The sequence below is a fragment of the Enhydra lutris genome, unplaced genomic scaffold (genome assembly GCF_002288905.1).
Source record: "Enhydra lutris kenyoni isolate GAN:26980312 unplaced genomic scaffold, ASM228890v2 scaffoldscaffold37, whole genome shotgun sequence".
In the NCBI taxonomy this organism is placed as follows: domain Eukaryota; kingdom Metazoa; phylum Chordata; class Mammalia; order Carnivora; family Mustelidae; genus Enhydra; species Enhydra lutris.
The window spans coordinates 28044702-28069073 of record NW_019154121.1 but is presented as its reverse complement, the minus strand read 5'-3'; the positions used below and the strand labels follow the sequence as shown (position 1 = coordinate 28069073).

The 24372-nt window shown below is 43.6% G+C and overlaps 1 protein-coding gene across 4 annotated transcripts in view; it reads right to left on the bottom strand.

The window, feature by feature from the left end:
* Window positions 1–24372, bottom strand: part of LOC111154416 (ARP3 actin related protein 3 homolog B) — a 76533-nt gene that overhangs the window by 30801 nt on the left and 21360 nt on the right. For 2 of the 4 annotated variants that reach the window (XM_022513996.1, XM_022513995.1), the window contains exons 3-4: window positions 11053–11177; window positions 10302–10412 (exon numbers count right to left, since the gene is read on the bottom strand). In XM_022513996.1, the coding sequence (XP_022369704.1) occupies window positions 10302–10412; window positions 11053–11177 (236 nt within the window). Of the gene's footprint in view, window positions 1–158; window positions 461–10301; window positions 10413–11052; window positions 11178–23316; window positions 23333–24372 lie in introns of those variants that run through there. The other 2 variants (XM_022513999.1, XM_022513997.1) reach the window with 2 other exon arrangements.

Sequence of the window (24372 nt, the reverse complement as noted above, 5' to 3'; positions counted from 1 at the left end):
ATTTTACAGCTAGAGTACCTTTACAGTGATTAATTAAAGAAATCTGGCGTGGGTCTTAAAAGCTTGAAGATGGCAAAGACCTCCCAAAACATTTCTGCTTTTATTAACCACAGCAAAACAGGCCCAAGTTACAGAGAAGGCCGTAACACCCAGAATACCTGGGACTGGAAAGACCCGCTGCCAGGAAAAACCCAACCGAGACGCTGAATGGACACCAAAAGGGAACACCAGGGACTCGGATCCCCGGCGAAGAGCAGAGCTCTCCCCAGAGGAGCAGAAGCGTCAGCCCCGGCTCGGACCCAGAGCGTCCATTTGAGCAGAAGGGCTGGAGGGGCCTCCCAAGCCCCGGGCCCCCCCTGCCCTCCGAGTGCAGGACGAAGGTCAGGAAACCTCTTTGCTGCCAGGAAAGCGCAGGCGCAAGGCAGCCTCGCCTAGACTCCGCCCGGCCCCGCCCGGCCCCGCCCGGCCCCGCCCAGACTGAGGTCACGCACACAGCAAGTGGAGGAAGAACTACTGGGAGTTCGGAGGGGAGGAAAGAGCGCGCGGAAACCAGCCAGATGCCATATGGAAACACTCAAAGAAGACAAGAGGGGAAAGAGAGAAAATATGAAAAACAAACAGCAGACAAAACGCACATGCCCAGGAAGATATAAAAACAAAGCAGATACAAATCAAGACCAAGAACAGCTCGAAAAATTCAAATATCCATTTAAAATAATCGTTATCAAATAGGAAGATGATAGAAAGATAAAAAGAATAAATAAACCTGCTTTTTGTCATTCAGCAATATGTTGTGAACATTTTTCCATGTCAATAAATACGGACATACATCACATATTTAACGCTGCAAAAAGAAAAAAAAAGAATAAATAAAAATTCTTTGGGCATTTTGGCAAAAAAAAAAAAAGTCCACATTACCCTTCATTATAGACCGAACTGTGTCCTGAAGTTCTTATGCTGAAGCCCAACCCCCAAAGTGACTGTATCTGGAGATGGTGCCTCTAAGGCGGTGGTCACAGTTAAATGAGGGCCCAAGAGTGGGGCCTTAATCCACTAGCACTGATGCCTTTTTGAGAAAGGAAAGAGACACCCGAGAGCTCTCTCCATCTCCACACGCCAACAGAGGAAAGGCCACATGAGCACACAGCGAGAAGGTGGCCACCTGCCAGCCAGGAAGAGAGCCCTCACCACGGATGACCCTGACAGCGCCGGGATCTCGCACCTAAAGCCTCGAACACTGTGAGAACAAAAATGCCTGTTGTGTAAGACGCCCAGCCTTTGGTACTTTGTCACGGCAGTCCGCCCACACTCTGATACCTGTCAAGCGGGGAAAGTACAGCCGCCCTGGGCAGACACAGAGCTTTAAACACTGGGACCCAGGGGGCCATACATACAGTCCTCTGAGCAGGAAGGTGTGACCCAAGAATTCTACGTCTGGTCACACTGCTGATCAAGCCTGTTACAAAAATGAAATTATCTTTAAATGTACAAGAACTTGGAGAAGGCCTTAGGGAATTACCTCTACTAGAAGATAAAGTTCAGCCAAACAAGAAGAACGCACCAAGTACAGCCAAAGACTTACAGGAGCAATTAATCCACGCAGGAGGTAGAAGGAAAGACAGCTCTTTCCTGGGACGTACAGAACGGCACGCAAATGTTGTAAATTAAAACAGCAGAAATAGTATCAAGCGGAGAGAATATAAAGACAGTGATATCCTCTTGTCATGGAATCAAACACAGTGTTTTAGACTGATCAGGCACGGGAGGCACTGGCACACACAATGTTATAAATGTCGATAGTGGAACGTGATCGGTAACAACACCTCCAGAGCGGGAGGTAGAAGAACGGAAGAGGAGGTAAGAAAACGTGGAAATGCACCAACGTGCTCACGAACCACAGTAATTCAGCCCTAAACAAATACCAGGTAAATATATACAGCTAGAGTTGTACGGAAATACTATATATGTATAGTTACACTAAAAAATGTTTTAAAAATACCAAATTATTAGGAAGAATACACACTCGCTACAAAGCAAAGAGAAAACCAAGCCGAGTTGCTTTTAACATTTTATTTCTTTAGTTGAGAGAGAGAGACAGAGACAGTGACAGAGATAGCAAGAGACAGCACGAGCAGGGAGAAGAGGGAGAAGCAGGCTCCCTGCCGGGGTCCATTCCAGGGCCCTGGGACCGTGACCTGGGCCGAAGGCAGACGCTTAACCAACTGAGCTACCCAGGCGCCCCACCAAGCCAGAGTTTTAAGAAAAATTAACACATAAATAGGATACACTAAACAGAGAAAGCTTAACATAGTGTAAAAGAGCTCATCAAAGAGCAAACACGTTGGTCTCGCAGCAGCAGCAGCGACCCGTGGAGTTCACATGACGGTTCTGAAGTCCTCGCCGCGGGGCTAGACCCCAGCCTTCGCTTTCACTGTCTGCAGAGCGACCCCCTGTCTCTGCGGGAACCAGAGGTGGGAGATGGACGGGGTGTAAGTAAACCGCACGGCGGCGCCTGGCACGCGGAATGGGCTCCATGGAAGTGAGTTATTTTTACTAAAAGCTTCCGCAAACCCAAGTGAGAAACTCAGCTACTGAAAAGAAAAGTCTGTCTGTAGGACCGTGAGCAACATCCAGTCACATCCCGTAGGCAAGAGAGCCACCAAACCAAGATGCTCCAGAAGGGCGAATGGCCACAGCGCTCGAGGGGATGAGAAACCCCCGTGCCGTGGTGAAGGCCACGAGGACGGAAGTCACGCCGTGTCCACGGACCAGAACGCGCCGCAGCCGTCAGGAGGAGAGAGCGGGCTCTGAGCCGCTGGGGCACCAGCCCCAGGAAAGACAGAGGCGTCTCCGAGTCATACACATGCTCAACGCATCTTCGGGGTCCGTGATTTGTAATGAAAACCTTCTAGAATACGGAGTGTGGGGAGAGATGGGGAGCTGCTCCACGGGCAAACGCGGACAAGGACAGGACAGGAGCCCCACCTCGCAGCGAAGAGGACCGGGAACATGAGCGAACGAGACATTTACAAACCACTGGGAGGGTGAATTTCACATCACACGTCTGTCACCACATTTTTATTTTCTTAAATAAAAAGAAAACAAGGTGTACAAGAGGTATACTTGGTTACTGTCCGGATTAAAACAAGAGTTTACACACAATCCATCTGCCTGCTCACAGTTCCCTCTGGAAAGAGAAACAATGAGCTGGTTAAACTGAGGAGGGCAGTTTCCTCTTGGAGGAGGGTCTGGGGACCAGAACAGAGGGGAGAAGGCAACAGACTTCCAGCACCTTCTGACTTCTGCGCTGCATGCGTGTCACCTCGTCAAACCAGCTTAGCGACCCGCCAGCTGCCCCCTTCGGTTTCGACTCTAGCACTGCAAGTGAACAAAGCTCAAATGTAGTGTCACAAGAAAGTTTTATCACCATAATTAGAAGCAATATATTCCCTGGATGGGACAGAGAAGGCAATCTTGAAACACAGGAGAGAAATAATGAAGTCATCCACAAAAGCAGGTTGTAATTAGGGACCTAAAAAATCACTCAACAACATCTGACTTATGTTAACGTGTCCCCCGCACCCGTTAGACCCGTGAAGTGCCCAGCACACACTTCACACTGCAAACGGTACTGTTTATTGCGACAGATTTCCTTTCTTTACCGCACAGGATCGGCGGCTGCAGAGTCCAGTGTATCGGCTACAGGGCCTCCCTCTTCCGGAACCTCCCATCAGTCTGAAGAATGGGCCTAGGAACTACCTACCCACTTCAAGGTTGTCGTGGAATGAGATAAAGGAGTTAACACACGCAAATACTTGGGAGGCGGGGAGCCTGGGCACAGGGCATGTAGTCAAGAAATTCAGCTGTGATTATCCATACATGCTATTCAGACCAGCAGAAATAACATACATTAACTAAAGAAATCTACAGTTTTCTCACCTTGAACAGGAATCCCAGCACTTCAATAATAAGTTTATTTTTAAAAGGGGGGGGCATTGGGGCACCTGGGCGGCTCAGTGAGTTAAAGCTTCTGCCTTCGGCTCAGGTCATGGTCTCAGGGTCCTGGGATCGAGCCCCACATCAGGCTCTCTGCTCAGCGGGGAGCCTGTTTCCCCCCCTCTCTCTGCCTGCCTCTCTGCCTACTTGTGATCTCTCTCTGTCAAAATATATTTTAAAAAAAAAATTTAAAAAGGGGGGGGCACTTAAACTGCATAGAAGGGGAACAGTATCAGGAGAGAAAGGTTGAGAAGGTCTGGAGAGCACGGGCATAGGTCACACAGATTAGGGGGTGTTTCCTGCCCACGCAAAAGGAGTTCCCTACATGACCTGCGGCAAAAGGTGAGCCTCCAGGAAGACACCACCAGCAGGGAGTAGATTAACCCTGGCTCCCCAGATCTTCCCTGGGTTCAAGTTGTGTCAAATCACGTTCCAAATAACCCCAAATGGATGAAGACAGGGTATAAACATCAAAGGGAAATAGATTTACTACATGAAAATTTAAAGTTATAGATGCTCAAAAAACATAGCCCACAAAAGGAAAAAAATCAACTGAGAAAAACACACTCTGATGCCGACAAAAGCTTCCTGTTCTGCGCAAGAGCTCACAGAATAAACACAACACAGGACGTGCACACAACGGGATCTTACTCAGCCCTAAAAAGGAAGGACGTCCTGACACCTGCTACAGCATGGATGACCCCGGACGTCATGCTAAGAGATACACGCCAGTCACAGAAGGACAAATCCCATGTGAAGCCCCGTGCAGAAGGGCTCTGGAGTGGTCAGATTCACAGACACAGGAAGTAAAAGGATGGGTGCCGAGGCTGGGGGAGGGCACAGGGACACATGTTTAATGGGGACAGCGTTTCAGCTTGGGAAGATGAAAAGTTCTGGACGTGACAGTGCTGATGGCTGCAAAACAGGGTGAATGTACTTCCTGCCCCCAAATCATACAATCAAAAATAGCTAAGATGATCAATTTTATAGTGTGTACATTTTATCACAAAAAACTTGGGAGATCATAGCAATAAGAGAAGCAACAAAACACTAAAATGCACAAGAGCGGAGCACACGAACCAGCAATTCACAGGAGGAAATACAGCCAGTACACCTGTGAGAAAATGAGCACGGTCCAAGTTCTCAAAAATGCAAATTAGTGCGCCTGGGTGGCTCAGTGGGTTAAGCCTCTGCCTTCGGCTCAGGTCATGATCCCAGAGTCCTGGGATCGAGTCCCGCATCGGGCTCTCTGCTCGGCTGGGAGCATGCTTCCTCCTCTCTCTCTCTCTCTCTCTCTCTCTCTCTCTGCCTACTTGTGATCTCTGTCAAATAAATAAATAAAATCTTTAAAAAAATGCAAATTAAAAACAAGTTGAATTTTTACTTCATCAAATAATCAAAAAAGGTATCAACCAATGCTGACAGGAGTACAGACAGAGTGGCCTCTGTATGCTGCGGACAGAGCCTGAGATGGTAAGCTAAAGACAAGTGCGGTGGTTTTTATTTGTTTATCTGACAGAGAGAGAACACAAAGGGAGAGGGAGAAGCAGACTCCCCTCTGAGCAGGAAGCCAGACACAGGGCTTGATCCCAGGACCCCGGGATCATGACCTGAGCTGAAGGCAGACGCCCAACTGACTGAGCCACCCAGGTACCCCAAGACTTGATATTAACACTTCTGGACCCCGATATCAAACACTGGTAAGTTCTTTTTAGAGGAAAAATGCTCTAAATGTAGAAAGAGAAACTGTATGTGCAGACGTTTTGTTTCTAATAAAATCAAGAAATTGGAAACACAGTACACATCTAAAGAGACTAGAACAGCTCAACAGACAGGAAGCGTCCACTGGACAACTGAGTGCAGGGCCGTTAGGACAGGAGCGACGGACACCACGCAAGAAGGGCCGGGGGAGGGCGGGGGACACGGTACTCAGTGTGCATCACTGAAACACATGAGAAGACAGCAGATGTTACTTAGTCCGCTTACTGTGACAGGACTGAGCAGAGTCCCAGAGACAGTCTCCGAATGTTCTGTCATACTCACAGTTCTGGAACTGGAAAAAAGCCTTCCCCAGAGGGGCAAAGCCCTGGGTCACAGCCTGTGGGCGAAGGGCCACAGAAACGCCAAAGACAACACCCTGTCTCCCGAGTCCACACCCGGAGAGACTCACCAGGAGCAGGAGAGCCAAAGCACAGGAGCAGCAGCACACCCCGACTGGGCCCTTCCCTCACCCGCGGGCTCCTTAGAGCCCATGGCACTCTCCACACAGCTAGGATCCAGCCAGCGTTCTGCAAACAGCTCAATTCTTGTTTTGCCACTGTCCTCACACATGCGGTCACATCATATGCAGTATCCACTCTCCCTTCTGCCATAGTGACACAGCACCCATCACTCACAGGAGGTGGGAGCAAGCCCTGAGGAAAAGCATTTCCCACACTTCCTTGCGGACAGAGATGACCAAGTAAGTTCAGGCCAATAAGAAGCAAAAGCTGATAGATTATGGCTCCTAGGAAAGCTCCTTATAAGGTTAGGACTTGCGGAGGAGACTTCTCTTCTCTCCTGGAATGCAGATGTGATGACTGGAGCTGCAGCAGCCAACTTGTGGTCATGAGGCATCCTCAGAGTAGAAGCCATACGCTAAAGATACTAGAGCCCAGAGAGCTCCAATGACACCAGAGAACTGTCATTAACAGCACTGGCCTCCCTACTATTTCTATCGAAGAAAAATAAAACCCCTAGCTTGTTTAATTGACTGTTTTCTACACTTTTATTACTTGCTGACAAACAATTCACCGCCTGTGAAGAAGTTACACTAAAATCTATATATTTCCACTTAAGGGAACGTTTATAGTATAATTAGGTTCTCCTGATTTCTGAATCAAATTCAGCATTATTAAGGGCAATATCTTCAAAGGTTCTGAGCAACATAATCAAAAATCCATTTCTTCCTCAATCCTCCATTCCTTCTATGCTTCCTACCAGTAGCTGTTCCTTTAGGAGATTGAATTTATTTCTTTTTCTAAATATGGAACCCTTCACAAATTTGCATGTCATCCTTCTACAGGGGCCATGCTTATCTTCTCCATATCGTTCCCACAATTACTGTCTGTGCTGCCAAAGCGAACACACATCGATTTAAATAAAACTTTCCCAAACCATTATGTATAAGAAGACCTAAGGTGAAGTATCGAGTTTTTATTTTTTTAAATACTGAAGCATATGATTAAAATATCCCAGGAATGCAAGCAGCATAAACATTTTTGTTCGTAACAACGGTAAAATATCATCTGGTATTGATTCAGAAATGAATAATTAATCAGTACCATAAAAACCAATCCATATTTCTGGATAAAGACAGCAAAATGAACACATGTACCTAATATTGGTCTACTCCCATATGCCCCTATAAAAGCAATAAAGAAACCTTTTTAAAAATATAAATCCTCAAGGAAGGAGAGGGGGAGAGGAGAGGACAATATACCAGAATATGGAAAGCACATGGCCAGTGGGAACTAACAGAGGGAACCTGAGGACGTGACACTCTGCCCTTGCCCTGGCTGGTGGCTATGGGACCGCACAGAGACAGTCTACATCTTTCGCAGTCGGGACATACCACGTGCGATCGTTAGTTTTACGTGTCAACTTGGCTGGTCTAAGGGATGCCCAGAGAGCGGGTTACACGTGATTTCTGGGTGTGTTGTGAGGCTGCTTCTGGAGGAGATTAGCATCCAGTAGACTGAGTAAAGAGATCTGCTCTCACCAGTGTGCGTGGGACCAGAACAGAACAAAAAGGCAGAGGATGGGAGATTCTCCCCTCGCCCCCTCCCTCAAGTGGGGACGGCCACCTGCCCTGCTCTTGGACGCCGGAGCTCCACATCCTCAGGCCTTCTAGGACAGCATGTGCTACTCGCTTATTCTCACTTGATTCATTGTCAAAAAATCTGCAAATCTCTTCGGAAGTTATAACTCAATTTCTACTCGAAAGCACTGCCATTCCTTAAAATACATGATTCTATTTTGAACTCTGAGCAACTCAGTATTGAAGAAAAGAGTACAATTCCGGTTTGCTGTCTGCCCAATCCACATGACCAATACGATGGGAGTCTCTGAAACTTCTCGAAAAATACGAGCTGTGCAGAGAGTCTCCTCGCCTGCATGTCTGGGTGACTGCTCACAGGAGTCAGAAGGAACAATCCTGTGAGCCTCCGAGGGCCTACGGTTTAGGCATCTGAGACTCTCGAACACCAATGAGCTCTTACTGATGGAACAGTTCAGTCCTTGTCTTTAATTAACTTCTAGGACTTGGCCATAAATCTGTATACTTGCTTTACTCCCCTTTAACTGTTCCATTAACTGATGATTAAGGGTATAAACCTGAAAGAAATTTACCATTCTCACCACTTCCTCAAGCCCCTCCTGCAATAAACAGACATGCAGAATTCAAAGCATAATGTGCATCACATAATATTGTCTTATCTTTAATAAACTTGACTTTTTTCCTCAACAATCATTACAGAGACTCATTTTGGGCCAACGGACTTCAGCTTTTCCATATCCGAACACGTCTGATTCCTTCCTGGCAAGTGGTTTTGCCTCACCGGCCCATATATGCCAGCTAAACTGGAAAAAAATTTCTTTCAGGAGAAACTTCCTGGGTGGCGATGTCCTGGGGGCCTCCTGCATGTGGTGTGAAGGGGAGAACTCCTGACCCAGCGAGCTGCGGCAGACAGAAGGAAGCAGCTGGCCACAGCGCCTGCTCCTAAAATCCTATCCAACAGGTAGTTACGTGATGGGCTAGAGGAGGAAAAATGCCACGTGTGGCAGTTGGGAACTTGTTTTGGCTCTCAAGGCGAAGCCGTGCAGACACACGCGGTCAGTCTCCTGGCTTCTGCAGATCCGCAGCGTAGACACTTCCCAGTGGCCTGTAAAACACAGGACCCATCCTTGGCTGTTCCCGGTTGCGAAGATACGACCAGAAGGAGGATCAGAGCACTTTCGAGGACTTGCTTTAATAGACATTAAATATATAGATTCCCCTAACTACCATACTAGCCTTAGAGTTAGCACATTTTAAGCCAGGTAATTCTAAAGAACACTCCATATTTAACATTAGGAAGAATTATATAATTGGATCTGGGACCATTTGACAATATACTTGGGTGGAAACAATCCAAAGCTAAATTATGTACGTTTTAATATGCAGCTTATGTTACATGCAATTGCTCTCTCTAAAGCAAGTGTTGTGAACATGTAATTAATTTTAACTTAAAAAGAACATTTCAGGGAAGGAAACACATAACGTTGAGTAGAACAACTAGAAAAGATTCCATAACTAAGAGACATTTCTCCTCATTTCTTTGTAATGTTTTATTTTATCTGAACAAGATCAATTAAATACGATAATCAGGGCCCATAACTCAGCTCAATTTTATTTTATAACGAGATTCAAACCCTGGGGCGTCTGGCTGGCTCAGATGGAAGAGCAGGAGACGATCTCAGGGTTCATGAGTTCAAGCCCCATGTTGGGTATAGAGATTACTTAAACAATAAGCTAAAAAAAAGAAAAAAATTTAAACCCTGGCAAAATAATATTTTGACTCAGTTTCCTCTGCTATAAAGAAAAATCACAGTCATCAAGTTACCTCAGGGGGCTATCAATGTACATAGTCCATTTCCTACCCCAGGGCATTCCTCCCTCTGCCTTCCTTACAAATCGAGGCCTATTTGGTACTTCAGGCACTCGCATTCCTGGGGCGGGTGAACAGCGATGGTCCCCTGCCCAGCCCCAGGGAAGAAATGTGATTAATCTACACCCATCGGGGTAATTCCATCCCCCTTGCTGGAGAGCGGGGACAGATGGGACACGTCTGCTGGGAAGGCTCCCAGGAAAGGGACTCTTCATTCTTACAAAGCACTTCTACCTCTGAGGTGGTAAGGCCGGGGGGGGGGGGGGGGGGGGGGGGGGGGGGGGGGGGGGGGGCAATGGGCGGCCACCCTGGGGCCAGCAGGGAACCAGCACAGGAGGCCACGCTAGAGCCCGAGATGAGCAGCCCAGGAACCGCCCAGCTCTGGCCTTCCTGTTCTGAGAGAAAATGAGCCCCTTTGATTTGAGACATTTTTGTGGAGCCTCCTGTTACTTGCCCAAAAAGCATCCCGATTCATACAAATAGATTTAACAAGAATTAAAAACTCTCCAGAGAAGAATATCTTGATTTTAAAGTCTAAGTAATCTGGAAAAAAAAACCCACAATCCACGTTAACTGGGAATTTTGAGGGACGCAGCACCCCGGGCGGCAGGCACTCACCATCAGGAAGTAGTGATCTTCAGGCTCGGCTCGAAGATACTTAAAAATCACTTGTTCCATGAACCTTTCCATAAGATCCCAGTCTTCGATTATCCCATGTCTTATCGGCCACTGCGGCAAGAGAAACCGAAACACGCCCAGCTTCAGTTCACGACAGTGACCCGAAGAGCCCCACGAGGCCAGCCCAGGGCAGACCGGGTGGGTGGGGGCACGGCCCCCTGCACGGGCCTGGCGCTGATTCGGGCCCAGAAACAACATGCACCCCCCCCACCCCCCAGAGAGGCTCCCACTGCGTTCACGTGACCCGCACCCACGGCTAAGCACAAAGAACCACCTCAACAACGGGCAAAGGACGGAAAAGCGCAGACGAGCCCCAGTTCCATTCAGTCTAGAGCATTTTTTTTTCCTAGAACAAATGTCTACTTAATTTTCGTCCTTTTTTTTAGTAATCAATCTGTAACTGCCCATCCCTGACAGGCTAATCAATCAATTGCACAGCAGCAGACCCTGCTCCCGCGGGTAACCCAGCGAGGCTGTGGCAGTTCTGCCTTCCAGTTTTGTGAATTCACTTGATTTTCCACATCAAAAATACCCCACTCAAGAACAAAAAAACCTTCTTTTTAAACATAAGAATAAAAATAGACCCATAACTCCTAAGTACAATTTCCAGATAATCTCATTTTGTGTTACTCATTCCACTGCTCCGCTCTTGGCTACACACTGAAGCAGCAAATTCCTCTCGGGAGCTCACCTTCGTGGCATACGTGGGCTTATCTATGGCCTCGTCCCCTATGAAAAAGTCCAGGTCATCGACTCCCCTCAACACCCTCCTTTGGGCTTGGTCAACTACCTTTGCTGACTCTCTGATGGCAATACCTTAAAAAGGAAAAAAAAAAAAAAAAAGCACGAAGATTTACATCACGATTCACATTTATTTGAATGACCAAGAAAGGCTACTATAATCCCCATATATGTACAAGTACATTTTCAATGTTAGGGCTTTGAGACGTTCACAAAAAGGCACCATCGATGAGTACCCAAAACACAGAAACAAGTTTTCTGTCGCAGCATTCTTTCCAGAAGGGCACAAAGGAACTTCACGGATCTGCTGCTCATCAGACAAAAACTACATCACTAAATCTCTCAGTTTCATCTAGAAAAATCCCTTGAGATAGTAAATGAAATGCCCATGGAGTACAGTATATATCAATAGGTTCCAAATTTTAAAATACAATATAGAAGTAGACAAAGTTACTAATACAATACAAAAGAGAAAACTAAAAAATACCTATACACTCTCAAGTCATCTTACTAAAACTCTGCATCAGATTTAAAACATGTGTTTTTAATCTTATTATAGAAAAACAACTGACTTCATTAAAAGGAAAAATAAGGAAATTGCTGGCTAAATCCATCATGAAAAGTACAATAATCAAATAGGTATTTTATGTAAAAAAAATCAATGGCTTCATGATCTATTATTTTAAAAAGAGGTTAACCTTGTTATTTGGGAGTATACTTAGAAGTAAATAAACAGGACTTCACTCCAAAATCTAACATCTAATGAAATGTGGAAGCTTCCCAAAGATTCAATTTCCCATTTAAACTCCTAAGTCTCGGGCGCCTGGGTGGCTCAGATGGTTGTCAACCTTTAGCTCAGGTCATGATTCTGCGGTCCTGGGATCGAGTCCCGCATCACTCCCTGCTCCTCGAGGAGGCTGCTTCTCCCTCTGCCTCTCTCTCTCTCTCTCTGTTTCTCATGAATAAATAACTAAAATCTTTAAATAAATAAATAAATTATTTTTATAATAATTTATTATTATTATTAGGGTGACCTAAGCCTTGGTCACCCTCTGAGCTCCCGTTGATTCATCTTCATAAATTTACTCCAAAACAAATTAGTAAACATATAAAATTATTTTTAAAGCAGATTATCTGAAATCCCCAATTTATTACAAATGAAGAATGGCAACAAAGCTACACAAGTGAATTTGAATCCTTTTTTTCAGAAAGGCATCTCTTGCAGTCACAGGGGGAAGAGGTGAAAAGGGAAAGGTCCAGGACAGAAACCACTCTGCCCACCTCCTTTCCTCACTCCAACTCACTGCCACGTTTAGACTCAAAGCTTTCAAGTTACAAAACGTGGCACAAATCCAAGCAACAGGATTTCTGCGGGTCTGAACAAGCAGGTGTGGTGAGGACACGCCGGGGACAGAGCCTAGGAGCGTGTCCAAGTCGGAGGCGGTGAGCACGTCCAGAGCCCTGAGGCTGATAACAGGGCAGAAAGGTCTGGTGGGCCCTAACTGGCTGAGACGATCTGTAGAAACAAGTAAAACCACCTCTGAAGACTGACCACGCCACACACAGACAGACTCCCACCAGATCACCTGACGCGCACGTCATGGACAGGAAGGGCCCCTGGCAAGATGGCTTGCAGGAGACCACACGGTCCTCACAGTGCGTGCCACAGTGACAGAGTCTACCCTCTGGGCAAGATCAAACTTAATTATGCATGAATTTAGAATTAAACTGCCAAGTTAAAATAAAAAATTGTGAAGAGACAAGGGCAAAAAGGTTCTGCAACTCACGACATCATTCAAGATTACCAAGAATTTGGGGGCAACATATCATGCAAAAGAAAAATTACCATCTTGCACAGAGAAAAATGCCAAACTTACTGAGGTGACATTTCCACACTCAAAAATCTTAACGAAAACAAAGTAAATCTTAGCCCTCCCAAAAAGGTAATCAAAATACTCAGGCCCCAAATCATAGCAGATCTATGTTTTTGTGGCCATCAGAAATAAGAAAAAAAAAATTTTTAAACCATAAAGTATACTTCTTTTAACTATTATTAACCATTATTATAATAAGAAGCAACTGAATCCATGAAACAGATTAAAGGTATATAAAGCTTATAGTCAAAATCTTTTGTTTGTGCCTGTGAAGAGTTTTAAGATGTGGTCCACACAGTCCTTCGGAACATGACAAAGAAATGTGTCTGAGAGTCGCTATCCAAGACTGTCTGTGAGTATCCACAGATCATATGACATAGCCCCGAGTAAGGATCCGTGTCGCCCGACCACGATCTCCAGGCCCCCACAACATACAGTCTCAGACCCTGACTTGGGTGTAAGAGAAGACCCAGACAAGGAAAGGACAATGAATATAACTGGCAATGGTGTCCACACTGACACACTCCAACTGCTTCCAGGGAGGAGGCATCCCCACACCACGGTGCATCATGAAGCCATGAAAAAGAATAAAGCAGGTCTTCACATACAAATCTAAAAGGATCACTAAGACATAGCGTCATGAGAAAAAACACGAGGTGGGGGGCACCTGGGTGGCTCAGTGAGTTAAAGCCTCTGTCTTCGGCTCAGGTCATGATCCCAGGGTCCTGGGATCGAGCCCCACATCGGGCTCTCTGCTCAGCGGGGAGCCTGCTTCCTCCTCTCTCTCTCTCTGCTTCCCTCTCTGCCTACTTGTGATATCTGCCTGTCAAATAAATAAGTAAAATCTTGAAAAAAAAAACAAAAACACGAGGTGTTAAAGAGTGGACGTGGCAAAATGCCATCAGGGGTTTGAAAATAGATGCTGCGTGTGTTTGCTGGTATGTGCAGGATACCTCAGGAAGGACTTATAAGAAACCAGAAATGACAGCTGTCCTCTAAGAGGGGAAGTAAATGGGAGATGTTACTTTTCACCATGTATCTCCTTATACCATTTAATTTCCATGGCATATGAATATATTATCTACAAAACTAATTAAACTTGGAATTTCCTATTGCTCTTACTGAGTACAGCCAAGACCCCTGGACCTTCCAGACTAAAGAAACGGGCCAAAAGCTGAAGAGCAGGCAGACTGGCTGGAACCGCAGGAGCCCAGGAACAACACACCAGTGAGTTTCTGGGTCTTCTTTTCATCTCCTATGGCCCAGATTGGGTGCTAGAGAAGCTCACAACCCAGAAACACCAATGAGCTCAAAACAAAAAAGGTATCTCCAAAAAAAAAAACGCCTGCTATCTCCAGCCAAAGAGGATAAAAGGGGCAGTCTGAAAAGATAATGAAAAAACAAAACAAACAAAAACAAAACAAACAGAAGAAACTTCTAAACAATACCTGTTTGACTCCAGTCAAACAGCATGGGAAACCCCCCCACCAACCACCACCACCACCACAGTGCAGATGCCCTTCCTTCCACCCCACCCAGCAGAATCAATCCATCCGTCTGCTTCCAACGCTGGGATTTCGTCAGAGGAGGCCTTGTAGAAAATCAGGACTTCCACCATCACCAGCAGTAACAAGGTGCCCCTGTCCCTCCCAGCCAGGATATCACCTGCTGAGACCTAGTATGAAGGCTGAACTCCCACCCTCAATGAGCAGGAACACCCAACCAAGTGTCAACAAAGGCCAAGAGGAGACACTGAATTTCAACCCCAAACCGGCATTAACAAGGGGCATTCCCCCTTTCCTTGCTGGAGCAATATCAGAAGTAACCTGCCAAAACATCAGATTTAAACAAGATCCAGAATCTCAGAATACAGTATCTAAAATGTCCAGGTTTCAATAAAAATAATCTCTCACCATAGCAAGAACCAGAAACAACTCAAATGAAATGAGAAAAGACAACCAACAGGTGCCAACACCAAGAAGACATGGATAACAGAAATATTAAACAAGACTTTAGGAGCCAGCTTACAATACCTCAGTGAGCAATTACAAAACACCTGAAACAATGGAAGATACAAGAAAGTCTCAGCAAAGAAACACAAAGTGAAAGCAAAGATAGAATACATACAAAACCACATGGAATTTTGGAACTAAGAAACATCATACCTGTAATAAAAACCTCAGTGGATGAATTCAGCAGAAAAGGACAGAGGAAAGAATCACTGATCTCGAAGATATAACAATAGCAATTACCCAATCTGAACAACAAAGAAAAGACTACAAAGCAAATGAACTGGGCTTCAGGGACACATAGGATATATAATAAAAGCACTAACATGCCTGCATTCCAAGTCCCAGAAGGAGAGCAGAGAGGAGGTGGGGCTGGAAAAGTATTCAAAGAAATAATGGCTAAAAATCTGCCAAATTTGACTAAAAAAGAAATAAGCCTACAGATTCAACCCTGAACAAACCCCAAACAGAATAAACCCAAAGAAATCCATGCCAAGACATGTTACAGCCAAAATTCTAAAAAATGAAGACCAAAGAAAAAATTCTGAAAGCCTCCAACAAATTTTCATCAGAAATTAGGGCACCCAGAAAGAAATGGTATATTTTTCAAGAACTAAGAGAACTGTCCACTCAGAATTCTTTCAGAAAAAAATCCCTCAAAAAAGCAGAGCAGGGGCGCCTGGGTGGCTCAGTGAGTTAAAGCCTCTGCCTTCGGCTCGGGTCATGATCTCAGGGTCCTGGGATCGAGCCCCACATCAGGCTCTCCGCTCAGCTGGGAGCCTGCTTCCCCCTCTCTCTCCCTCCCCTCTGCCTCTCTGCCTCCTTGTGATCTCTCTCTCTGTGTGTCAAATAAATAAATAAAATCTTTAAAAAAAAATTTTTTTTTTTTAAAAAGCAGAGCAAATCAAGACCTTCTCAGACAAACAAAACCTAATAGGATTTTGTCACCAGCATACCTACTCTAAAAGAATGGCTCGAGAAAGTTCTCTACACAGGGAGGAAATGATAAAAGGAATCGTGGAACATCAGGAGGGAAGAAAAATGGAAAGAGCAAAAATAAACATAATTACTTTCCTTCTCTTGAGTTTTTCTAAATTATGTTTGGCAGTTAAAGCAAAAATTGTAACACTGATGTCCTTCTCAATGTATGTTATACTAGAAATGCAGGAAGGTAAAGAGACCTTGCACTCAGACTGGTAAGGTGTTGCCATCAATAGAATAAGAAAAGTTAGGTATAGATGATGTAATAGCTACACCAACCACTTAAAAAGTTACACAGAGATGCACTCAAAAAAAAAAAAAAAACAACAACAACAACAGCAACAACATATAAATCAAAAAGAATTATAAAAATGTTTAATCCCCAAACTTAGGTGAAACAAAAAAAAACAGAACAAACAGGAAAAGGACTAATCAATAATTACAATAAATATAAGTGGTCTAACTACATCAATTAAAAGACAGATACTGGCCGAGTATATTTAAAAAACCCAACTTCATTCTATGCTGTCTATAAAAAACTCTCTTCGAATGTAAAGATATATGTAGGTTAAAAGCAGAAGGACAGAAAAAGATATCCACACAAATGTTAATCAAAAAAAGCATGAGTGGCTATACTGTGATCAGATAAAGTAAATTTTATAGCAAAGAAAGAGAATATAGAGAACATTAAAAAAAGAAAGGGTCAGTCCATCAAGAAGACATGGCAATCTTAAATGTGCATTTAACAAAGACAGAAATGTAAAATATACGAGACAAAACCTGACGGGATAAACAGACGAACCCACAATTATAGTTCTGGACCTCAATATCTCTCTCTGAACAACTGATAGAACAAGGACAGAAGAACTCAACAATACCATCAACCTACAGGAACTAAGCAACATATACAAGAACACTTCACCCAATGAGAACAGAATATACACTGTTTACAAGTGCCTGTCAAACCAAAATAAACCTTATACTGGACCATAAAAGAAACCTTAATAATTTTTCAAGAATTAAAGACATACAGGGATGCCTGGGTGGCTCAGTTGTTTGAGTGTCTGCCTTCAATTCAGGTCATGACCCCAGAGCCCTGGAGTCAAGCCCCATGTCAGGCTCCCTGCTCAGTGGGGAGTCTGCTTCTACCTCTCCATCTGCCTACCATTCCCCCTGCCTGTTTTCTCTCTCTCTCTCTCTCTCTCTGCCAAATAAATAAATTAAGTCTTTTTTTTTTTAATTTTTAAAAATTAAATCATACGGAGTATGGTTTCTGACTATAATGGAATAAACTCAAAAATCAGTAACAAAAACATAAAAAGAAAATCCCCCAAACAACTAGAAATTAAACCACATAGTTCTAAATGAGTCAAAGAGAAAATCTCAGGGAAACCAAAAACTACATGAAAGACATGGAAATGAAAATATAAAATATCAAAATGTGTTTTTGATATTTTGATATTGCCACAGCAAAAGCAGTGCTAAATGGGAAAATTTAAACACTAAATGCCTACAACAGAAAAGAGAAAAAGTCTCAAATCAATCATCTAAGTTTGCACCTTAAGAACCCAGAAAAAGAAGAGCAAAATAAATCCAAAACAAGAAAAAGGAAAGATACATGGATAAGAGCAAAAATCAATAAAATTTAAAATAGAAAAACAGAGAAAACCCAATGAATCCAAAAGTTTGTGTATCAAAAGTTAAGTCTTTTGCTCTGCAGAAGACCTTGGGAAGAAGACAGAAAGAGAAACTACACAATGGGAGAAATTATTTGCAAACCATATATCCAACAAAGGACTCCTATCTGGTACTTATAGAGATCTCTCAAAACCCCACAGTAAAATCATAAGCAATCCAATTAGAAAATGGGCAAAAGACATGAAGAGACATTTAATGGAAGAGGATACTCAGAAAATAAGTACATGGAAAGATGTTCGACACCACTGGTCATTAGGGAAATGAAGATTAGGACCATGATGAGATCTCACCACATACTTATGAGAACAGCTGAAATAAAAAATTGTGACAAAACCAAAGGCTGGCAAGGATGCAGTGAAGCTGGCTCTCTCACACACAGCTGGTGGAAATGAAAAATGATACAGCCACTCTGGGAAAAACACTGGCAGTTTCTTAATAATACTAAACATAAATTTGCCATACAATGCACCAACTGCACTGCACGGTATCTATCTAGAGAAATGAAAATTTATGTCCACACAAAAACCTGTACACGATTTTTTTGCACACAACTTTCAGAGCAGCTTTATTTGTAATAGTTAAAAAGTAGAAATAACCAAGATGTCCCTCAGTAGATGAATGTTTAAATAAACTGTGGTATATCCATGCCCCAGAATACTACTCAGATAAGAAAAGACACAATCTATCGATACATGGATCTCAAGGCACTATGCCAAGTGAAAAAGCCAATCTCAAAAGGACATATACCATATGATTCTAGCTACAAAACATTCTCAAAGGGGTGCCTGGGTGGCTCAATGGGTTAAGCCTCTGCCTTCAGCTCAGGCCATGATCCCAGGGTCCTGGGATCGAGCCCCGCATCAGGCTCTCTGCTCAGCAGGGAGCCTGCTTCCCCCCCCTCCCCGCCCGCCTGCCTCTCTGCCTGATCTCTGTCTGTTAAATAAATAAATAAAATCTTTTTTAAAAAATCTCAAAAAAACAAAATCTCGGAGATAGAAACATTAGTAGATGCCAAAGGTTAGGAATGGTGGAGGGGAAGGGAGGTAAGCATAATTATAAAGAGACAGACCAGGAGAGGTTGTTGTGGTGGTGTGACAGCTGCGTAGCTTGACTGCAGGATGATTACAGGAATCTACAAATGGGATAAATGAACAGAAATCCACACACATTGTGCTCGTGTCCAGCTCCTGGACTTAATGCTGTGTTGTAATCACATAAGCTATAGTCTACGATGAAACACAGAGAAGGGGACACAAGACCTCTCCACACTATAGTTTACACTGCTTGTGAATCTATAATTATTTCAAATTATTCAAAATAACATATTTGAAGACAAATAAAATATAGTTTGCAAATCATTTAAACAAATTAAAAAACAAAACCCCTCAGTTACCTGTAAGTTAACAAAACTTACAAGATTAAACTTAATAAAGAAAAATATAAAAGTTCTGCAGGTAAAAAAGAAAAAAATTACATGGGTACAGAATAAGAGAAACTGGAAGAGAGGCACCTGGGTGGCTCAGTCATTAAGCTTCTGCCTTTAGCTCAGGTCATGATCCCAAGGTCCTGGGATCAAGCCCCACAACGGGCTTCATACTAGGCGGGAAGCCTGCTTCTTCCTCTCCCATTACCCCTGCTTGTGTTCCCTCTCTCGCTGTCTCTGTCAAAAAATAAATAAAATCTTTAAAAATAAATGAGAGTATCCAGAAGAGACAGATTATTTTCCTAATGCCAAAAAGTCATCTGAGGGTAATCTAAGGAAGATTATCAGAAGAGTGTATCTAAGGCGAGCACATCTACTTGGATATAAATTCTGTATCTCAGAAACACTTGCCACAGTAGTTACCAGACAATAGTAATGTTTTAATTAATGTATCTAGTACATTTCCCAAAAGAATGTCACATATTTGACTAAGCCTTCAAGGAATAATAATTCTAATCTTATATAAACTGTTCCAAAGAACAGAAAAGAAAGCTGAAAAACTCATTTTTTAAAGCCACTCTAATTTTGATTTTCAAAACCAGACAAAAAGAGTACAAGAAAGGAAAATTACAGACCAATCTCACTTTTGAACATTGATGCAAAAATCCAAATAAATATTGCCAAATACAATTCAGCAGGTAGTTGGTATTTCACAAAAGTTGGGCTTATCTCATGAATGAAATAAATGACAGTTCAGTATTCGAAAATATATTAATATAATTCATCAAATTAGGAACTCAACTGTCTAAAACCATATAATCATCTCAACAGATAGACAAAAGGCCTTACATGTTAATATCCAACCACAATTTAAAAAAAAAAATCCTCTTAGTAAACTAGGAATAGAAAGGGCTAGAAAGGGCACTGCATTAACTTGAAAAAAGCATTTCCACAAAAACCAAGAGTAATCACTAGTGGAACACTAATATCACTGTCTTTAAAGTCAGAAAGACAGGGGCGCCTGGGCGGCTCAGTTGGTTAAACATCCAACTCTTGATTTCAGCTCAGGTCATGATCTCAGGGTCCTGAGATCCAGCCCCATATTGGACTTTGGATTCAGCTCAGCAGGAAGTCTGCTTAAGATTCTCTCTCCCTCTCCCTCTGCCTCTTCCACCCACCCTGCACTCACACATGTGCACGTGCTCTCTTTCTCCCTTAAAAGAATAAAACTTTTTAAAAAGGGCTTAAAACTTTTTAAAAATAAAATCAGAAAGACAGAAACACCCAGCTCTAGTCACTGTGGCAAGGAAGAAGTTCTAGCCAGTACAAAAGACCAAGAAAAAAAATACGAAATATTGGGATTGAAAGAGACAAAATAACCAGTATTTGCAGTTAACGGTCTGCATAGAAAACTTACAAGACTCTGCAAGCTAACAGAAGAAATAAGAGAAGTAAGATTGTTAGACTAAAAAACAAAAAAACTCAATAGCATTCCTATATGCTAGCAATTACTAAACAGAAAATGTAATTTTAGAAAATTCACAGCAGCAACAAACACATAAAGATATTTGAAGTTAAATCTAGCAAAAGGTGTATGAGCTTGGGGCACCAAGGTGGCTCAGTTAAATGGCCGATTCTTGGTTCCAGCTCAGGTCATGACCTCAGGGACCTGGCATCAGGCCTCCTCGTCAGGGTGTATGCTCAGCAGGGGGTCTGCTTGGGATTCTCTTTCCCTCTCCCTCTGACCCTCTCCCTGTTCTTGCACATTTTTTCTCTCTAAAATAAATAAATCTTTTTTTCCAAAAAGGTGTATGAGTTTTATGAAGACTATTAGGAAACATTACTGAAAATATGAGTCATCAATAAACAATAAAAAATATACACCATATTCATTGACAGAAATACTCAATTCATGAAGATGTCAAATTTTTCCCAAATTAATCTATAAATTGGATGTGTCTCTAACCAAATCCCATTACAATTTTTCATGAAGCTTAAACTGCTTTTAGAATCTATAATAAAAGGGGCGCCTGGGTGGCTCAGTGGGTTAAAGCCTCTGCCTTCAGCTCAGGTCGTGATTCCAGGGTCCTGGGATGGAGCCCTGCATCAGGCTCTCTGCTCAGCAGGGAGCCTGCTTCCCCTCTCTCTGCCTGCCTCTCTGCCTACTTGTGATCTCTCTCTGTCAAATAAATAAATAAAATCTTAAAAAAAAAATCTATAATAAAGAGTAAGGGCCTAAGAGTGCTGGGTAGCTCAGTGGGTTGAGCATCTGTCTTCAGCTCAGATCATGATCCTGGAGTCCTGGGATCGAGTCCCACATTGAGCTTCCTGCTCAGCAGAGGATCTGCTTCTCTGCCTCTCCCCTGGCCCACTCGCAATTTCTCTCTCTCACTCATTCTCTCTCTCTCAATTAAATAAATAAAGTCTTTAAAAAAAAAAAAAAGAGTAAGGGCCTAAGAATAGCCAAGGTTATTCTGAAAAAGAAAAAGGAGGAAAAACCACACCTACCAGAAATCGAGACACTTGCTAAATTAACAGTATTTTGACAGCTTGAAAATGGAGCAGAGATAAATAAATGCATACATGAAACAAAATAAAAACACTAGAAATATTCCCAAGCATATATAGTACCTCGATATGATTGAAAAGGCATGACAAATTAAAATGCACTCTTTAATAAATGCCCCTGGGACAAGTGTCCTTCCTTTTGGAAAGTAAGTAACTACCTCACAGCATATTCAAAAAGAAAACTCAAATTTTTTTCAGAAGAATTTAGAAAGTCTTTATGACTTTGGAACAGAAATGTATTTTTCAAGATGGAAAAAAATTATATATGGAAAATAATGAAATTTTAACCATATCAAAATTTTTAATTTCTCCATTTAAAAAATCATTTAAACAGATATCATAAAATAGGAGACAATATTTGCAAAAAATTAATATTCAGAGTATATAAAACTCCATAAAAAAGACTAAAAAATGCAGGCGCCCGGGTGGCTCAGTGGGTTAAGCCTCTGCCTTCGGCTCAGGTCATGATCCCAGGGTCCTGGCATTGAGTCCCACATCGGGCTCTCTGCTCGGCAGGGAGCCTGCTTCCTCCTTTCTCTCTCTCTCTCTCTCTCTCTCTCTCTCTCTCTGCCTACTTGTGATTTCTCTCTGTCAAATAAATAAATAAAATCTTAAAAAAAAAATGACTAATAAATGCAATAGAAAAACGGGCAAAGAGGGGCACCTGGGTGGCTCAGTGGGTTAAGCCTCTGCCTTCGGCTCAGGTCATGATCTCAGGGTCCCAGGGTCCTGGGATCGAGCCCCGCATCGGGCTCTCTGCTCAGCGGGGAGCCTGCTTCCCCACTCTCTCTGCCTGCCTCTCTGCCTACTTGTAATCTCTGTCTGTTAAATAAATAAATAAAATCTTTAAAAAAAAAAAAAGAAAGAAAGAAAGAAAAGTGGGCAAAGATATGGGCAGGCAATGAAAGGTGCTCAACCGTACTAGTCATCAGAGAAAAGCACACTCATTAGACCGGCAGAGATTTAAGTCTACCAACATCACCTGCTGTCAAGGCTGTGCGGATACAGAAACCCTCCGCCCCGGTGATGACTGTTTACACCAGCACAGGCGCGCCAAAGAGCCACCTGGCAACAGCTGCAAGGCTGAAGAGGTACACACCTGCACCATGTGTGTGCTACTTTTTCTTGGGAAGCTAGCACGTGTGGGTGAAGAGAGGCTTACAGCACCATTCTGCGTATTAGAGAAAACTGGAAAATGCCCAAATGAAAAGAAGAACTGTTGAAATTCAAATGCTAGAACTCTGACCAAGAACTTCTTATATCAACATCGATAAATCTTAAAAACACATTATTGAGGGATTTTTTTTTAAAGGACAATGCAGAAGTAATTCATAGTACGGTCTCATTTGCAAATATGTAAATGACAGACCAATGCAACACACAGCTGAGGAGCTCTGTACCTAGAAGGTCAGGGTAGAACACACTGGCCACAGGAAGTACCAGGCAGGGGAGGGAGTGCTAGGGAAGGTGGCGGGCTGGAGGAAAAGGGAGAGGGCTGCACCCACTCCGATGCGTGTGTTTACTACATAAGTACCAGATGAAATCATGTCAGCATTTGTTCATGCCAGGTGGTGGGCACATGGGTCTATGCCATATTATCTTCTAAAAATTATTGGCTGAAATAAAAATTCATTTAAAAAAAAAAACAAAAACAGGGGCACCTGGGTGGCTCAGTGGGTTAAAGCTTCTGCCTTCGGCTCAGGTCATGATCTCAGGGTCCTGGGATCGAGCCCGCATCGGGCTCTCTGCTCAGCAGGGAGCCTGCTTCCTCCTCTCTCTGCCTCTCTGCCTACTTGTGATCTCTGTCAAATAAATAAATAAAGAATCTTAAAAAAAAAAAAAAATCTCTGGGCTCAGTCTGTATCTCCAGTCTAGACCTTCCCTTGAGCATGACGCCTATCACCCGATGCCCACAGGACTTTTACACCCCAACTCTGCAAACGCAGAATATCTGAAATGTACTTACTTTCTCCTGACCCCTCCCTGCACCTCCCACGTCCTCGTCCAGAGATGTGATCACCACACATACGCTCACTCCTCTGCTGGAAACTTTTCAGTGACTCTCATATACTCCGACAAATTAAAGACAAAAGAAAGGTAGGGAAAACCTTTGCTCAATCAGGAAAATCCCACGCACACAAGCACAAACAAACTGGATACCCGGGGAGCTGATCTGGTAGAGCTGGTAGGTATGGGACTCAGGGCTGGGCACCTCGCCAGTCCAGGGAGCAGGCCTGAGGGAGCCCCTCAAGAAACAATCTGAAAATTCCTGGATGCAAAATAAAACTAAAATTCCTTAAGAGAACCAAGTCTCTCATGGTCTGGCCCTCCTGCACATTTCCAACCGCGCTCCCCACCGCTCTGCTCAGGGATGGGATCTCCTACGCCATCAGAGCCCATCCGTTCTCCACACACCCAGTGTGCCTCGCCCCTGTGTCCACTGCCCCTATGCCCACCAGCATCCGCGAGCCTGAGCACACGTCCACACAAATGCCACCTTTTCTCAGCGGGTGCCACTTTAGCCCGGGTCTTGAACTTCACCTTGTGAATGGAGCCTCTCTAGCCAGAAAAATGATTCCACTCCCAGAACCAAGATGAGCAGTGAAGCAAACAGCCCGAGGGAACCGAGGCCTCTACCTATCCCAACAGCCCTGCTTCTGCCCAAACATCTTCCCACCTCGCCTCCTGGGACTTCTCCATCTCTTGCAGCAAACTCA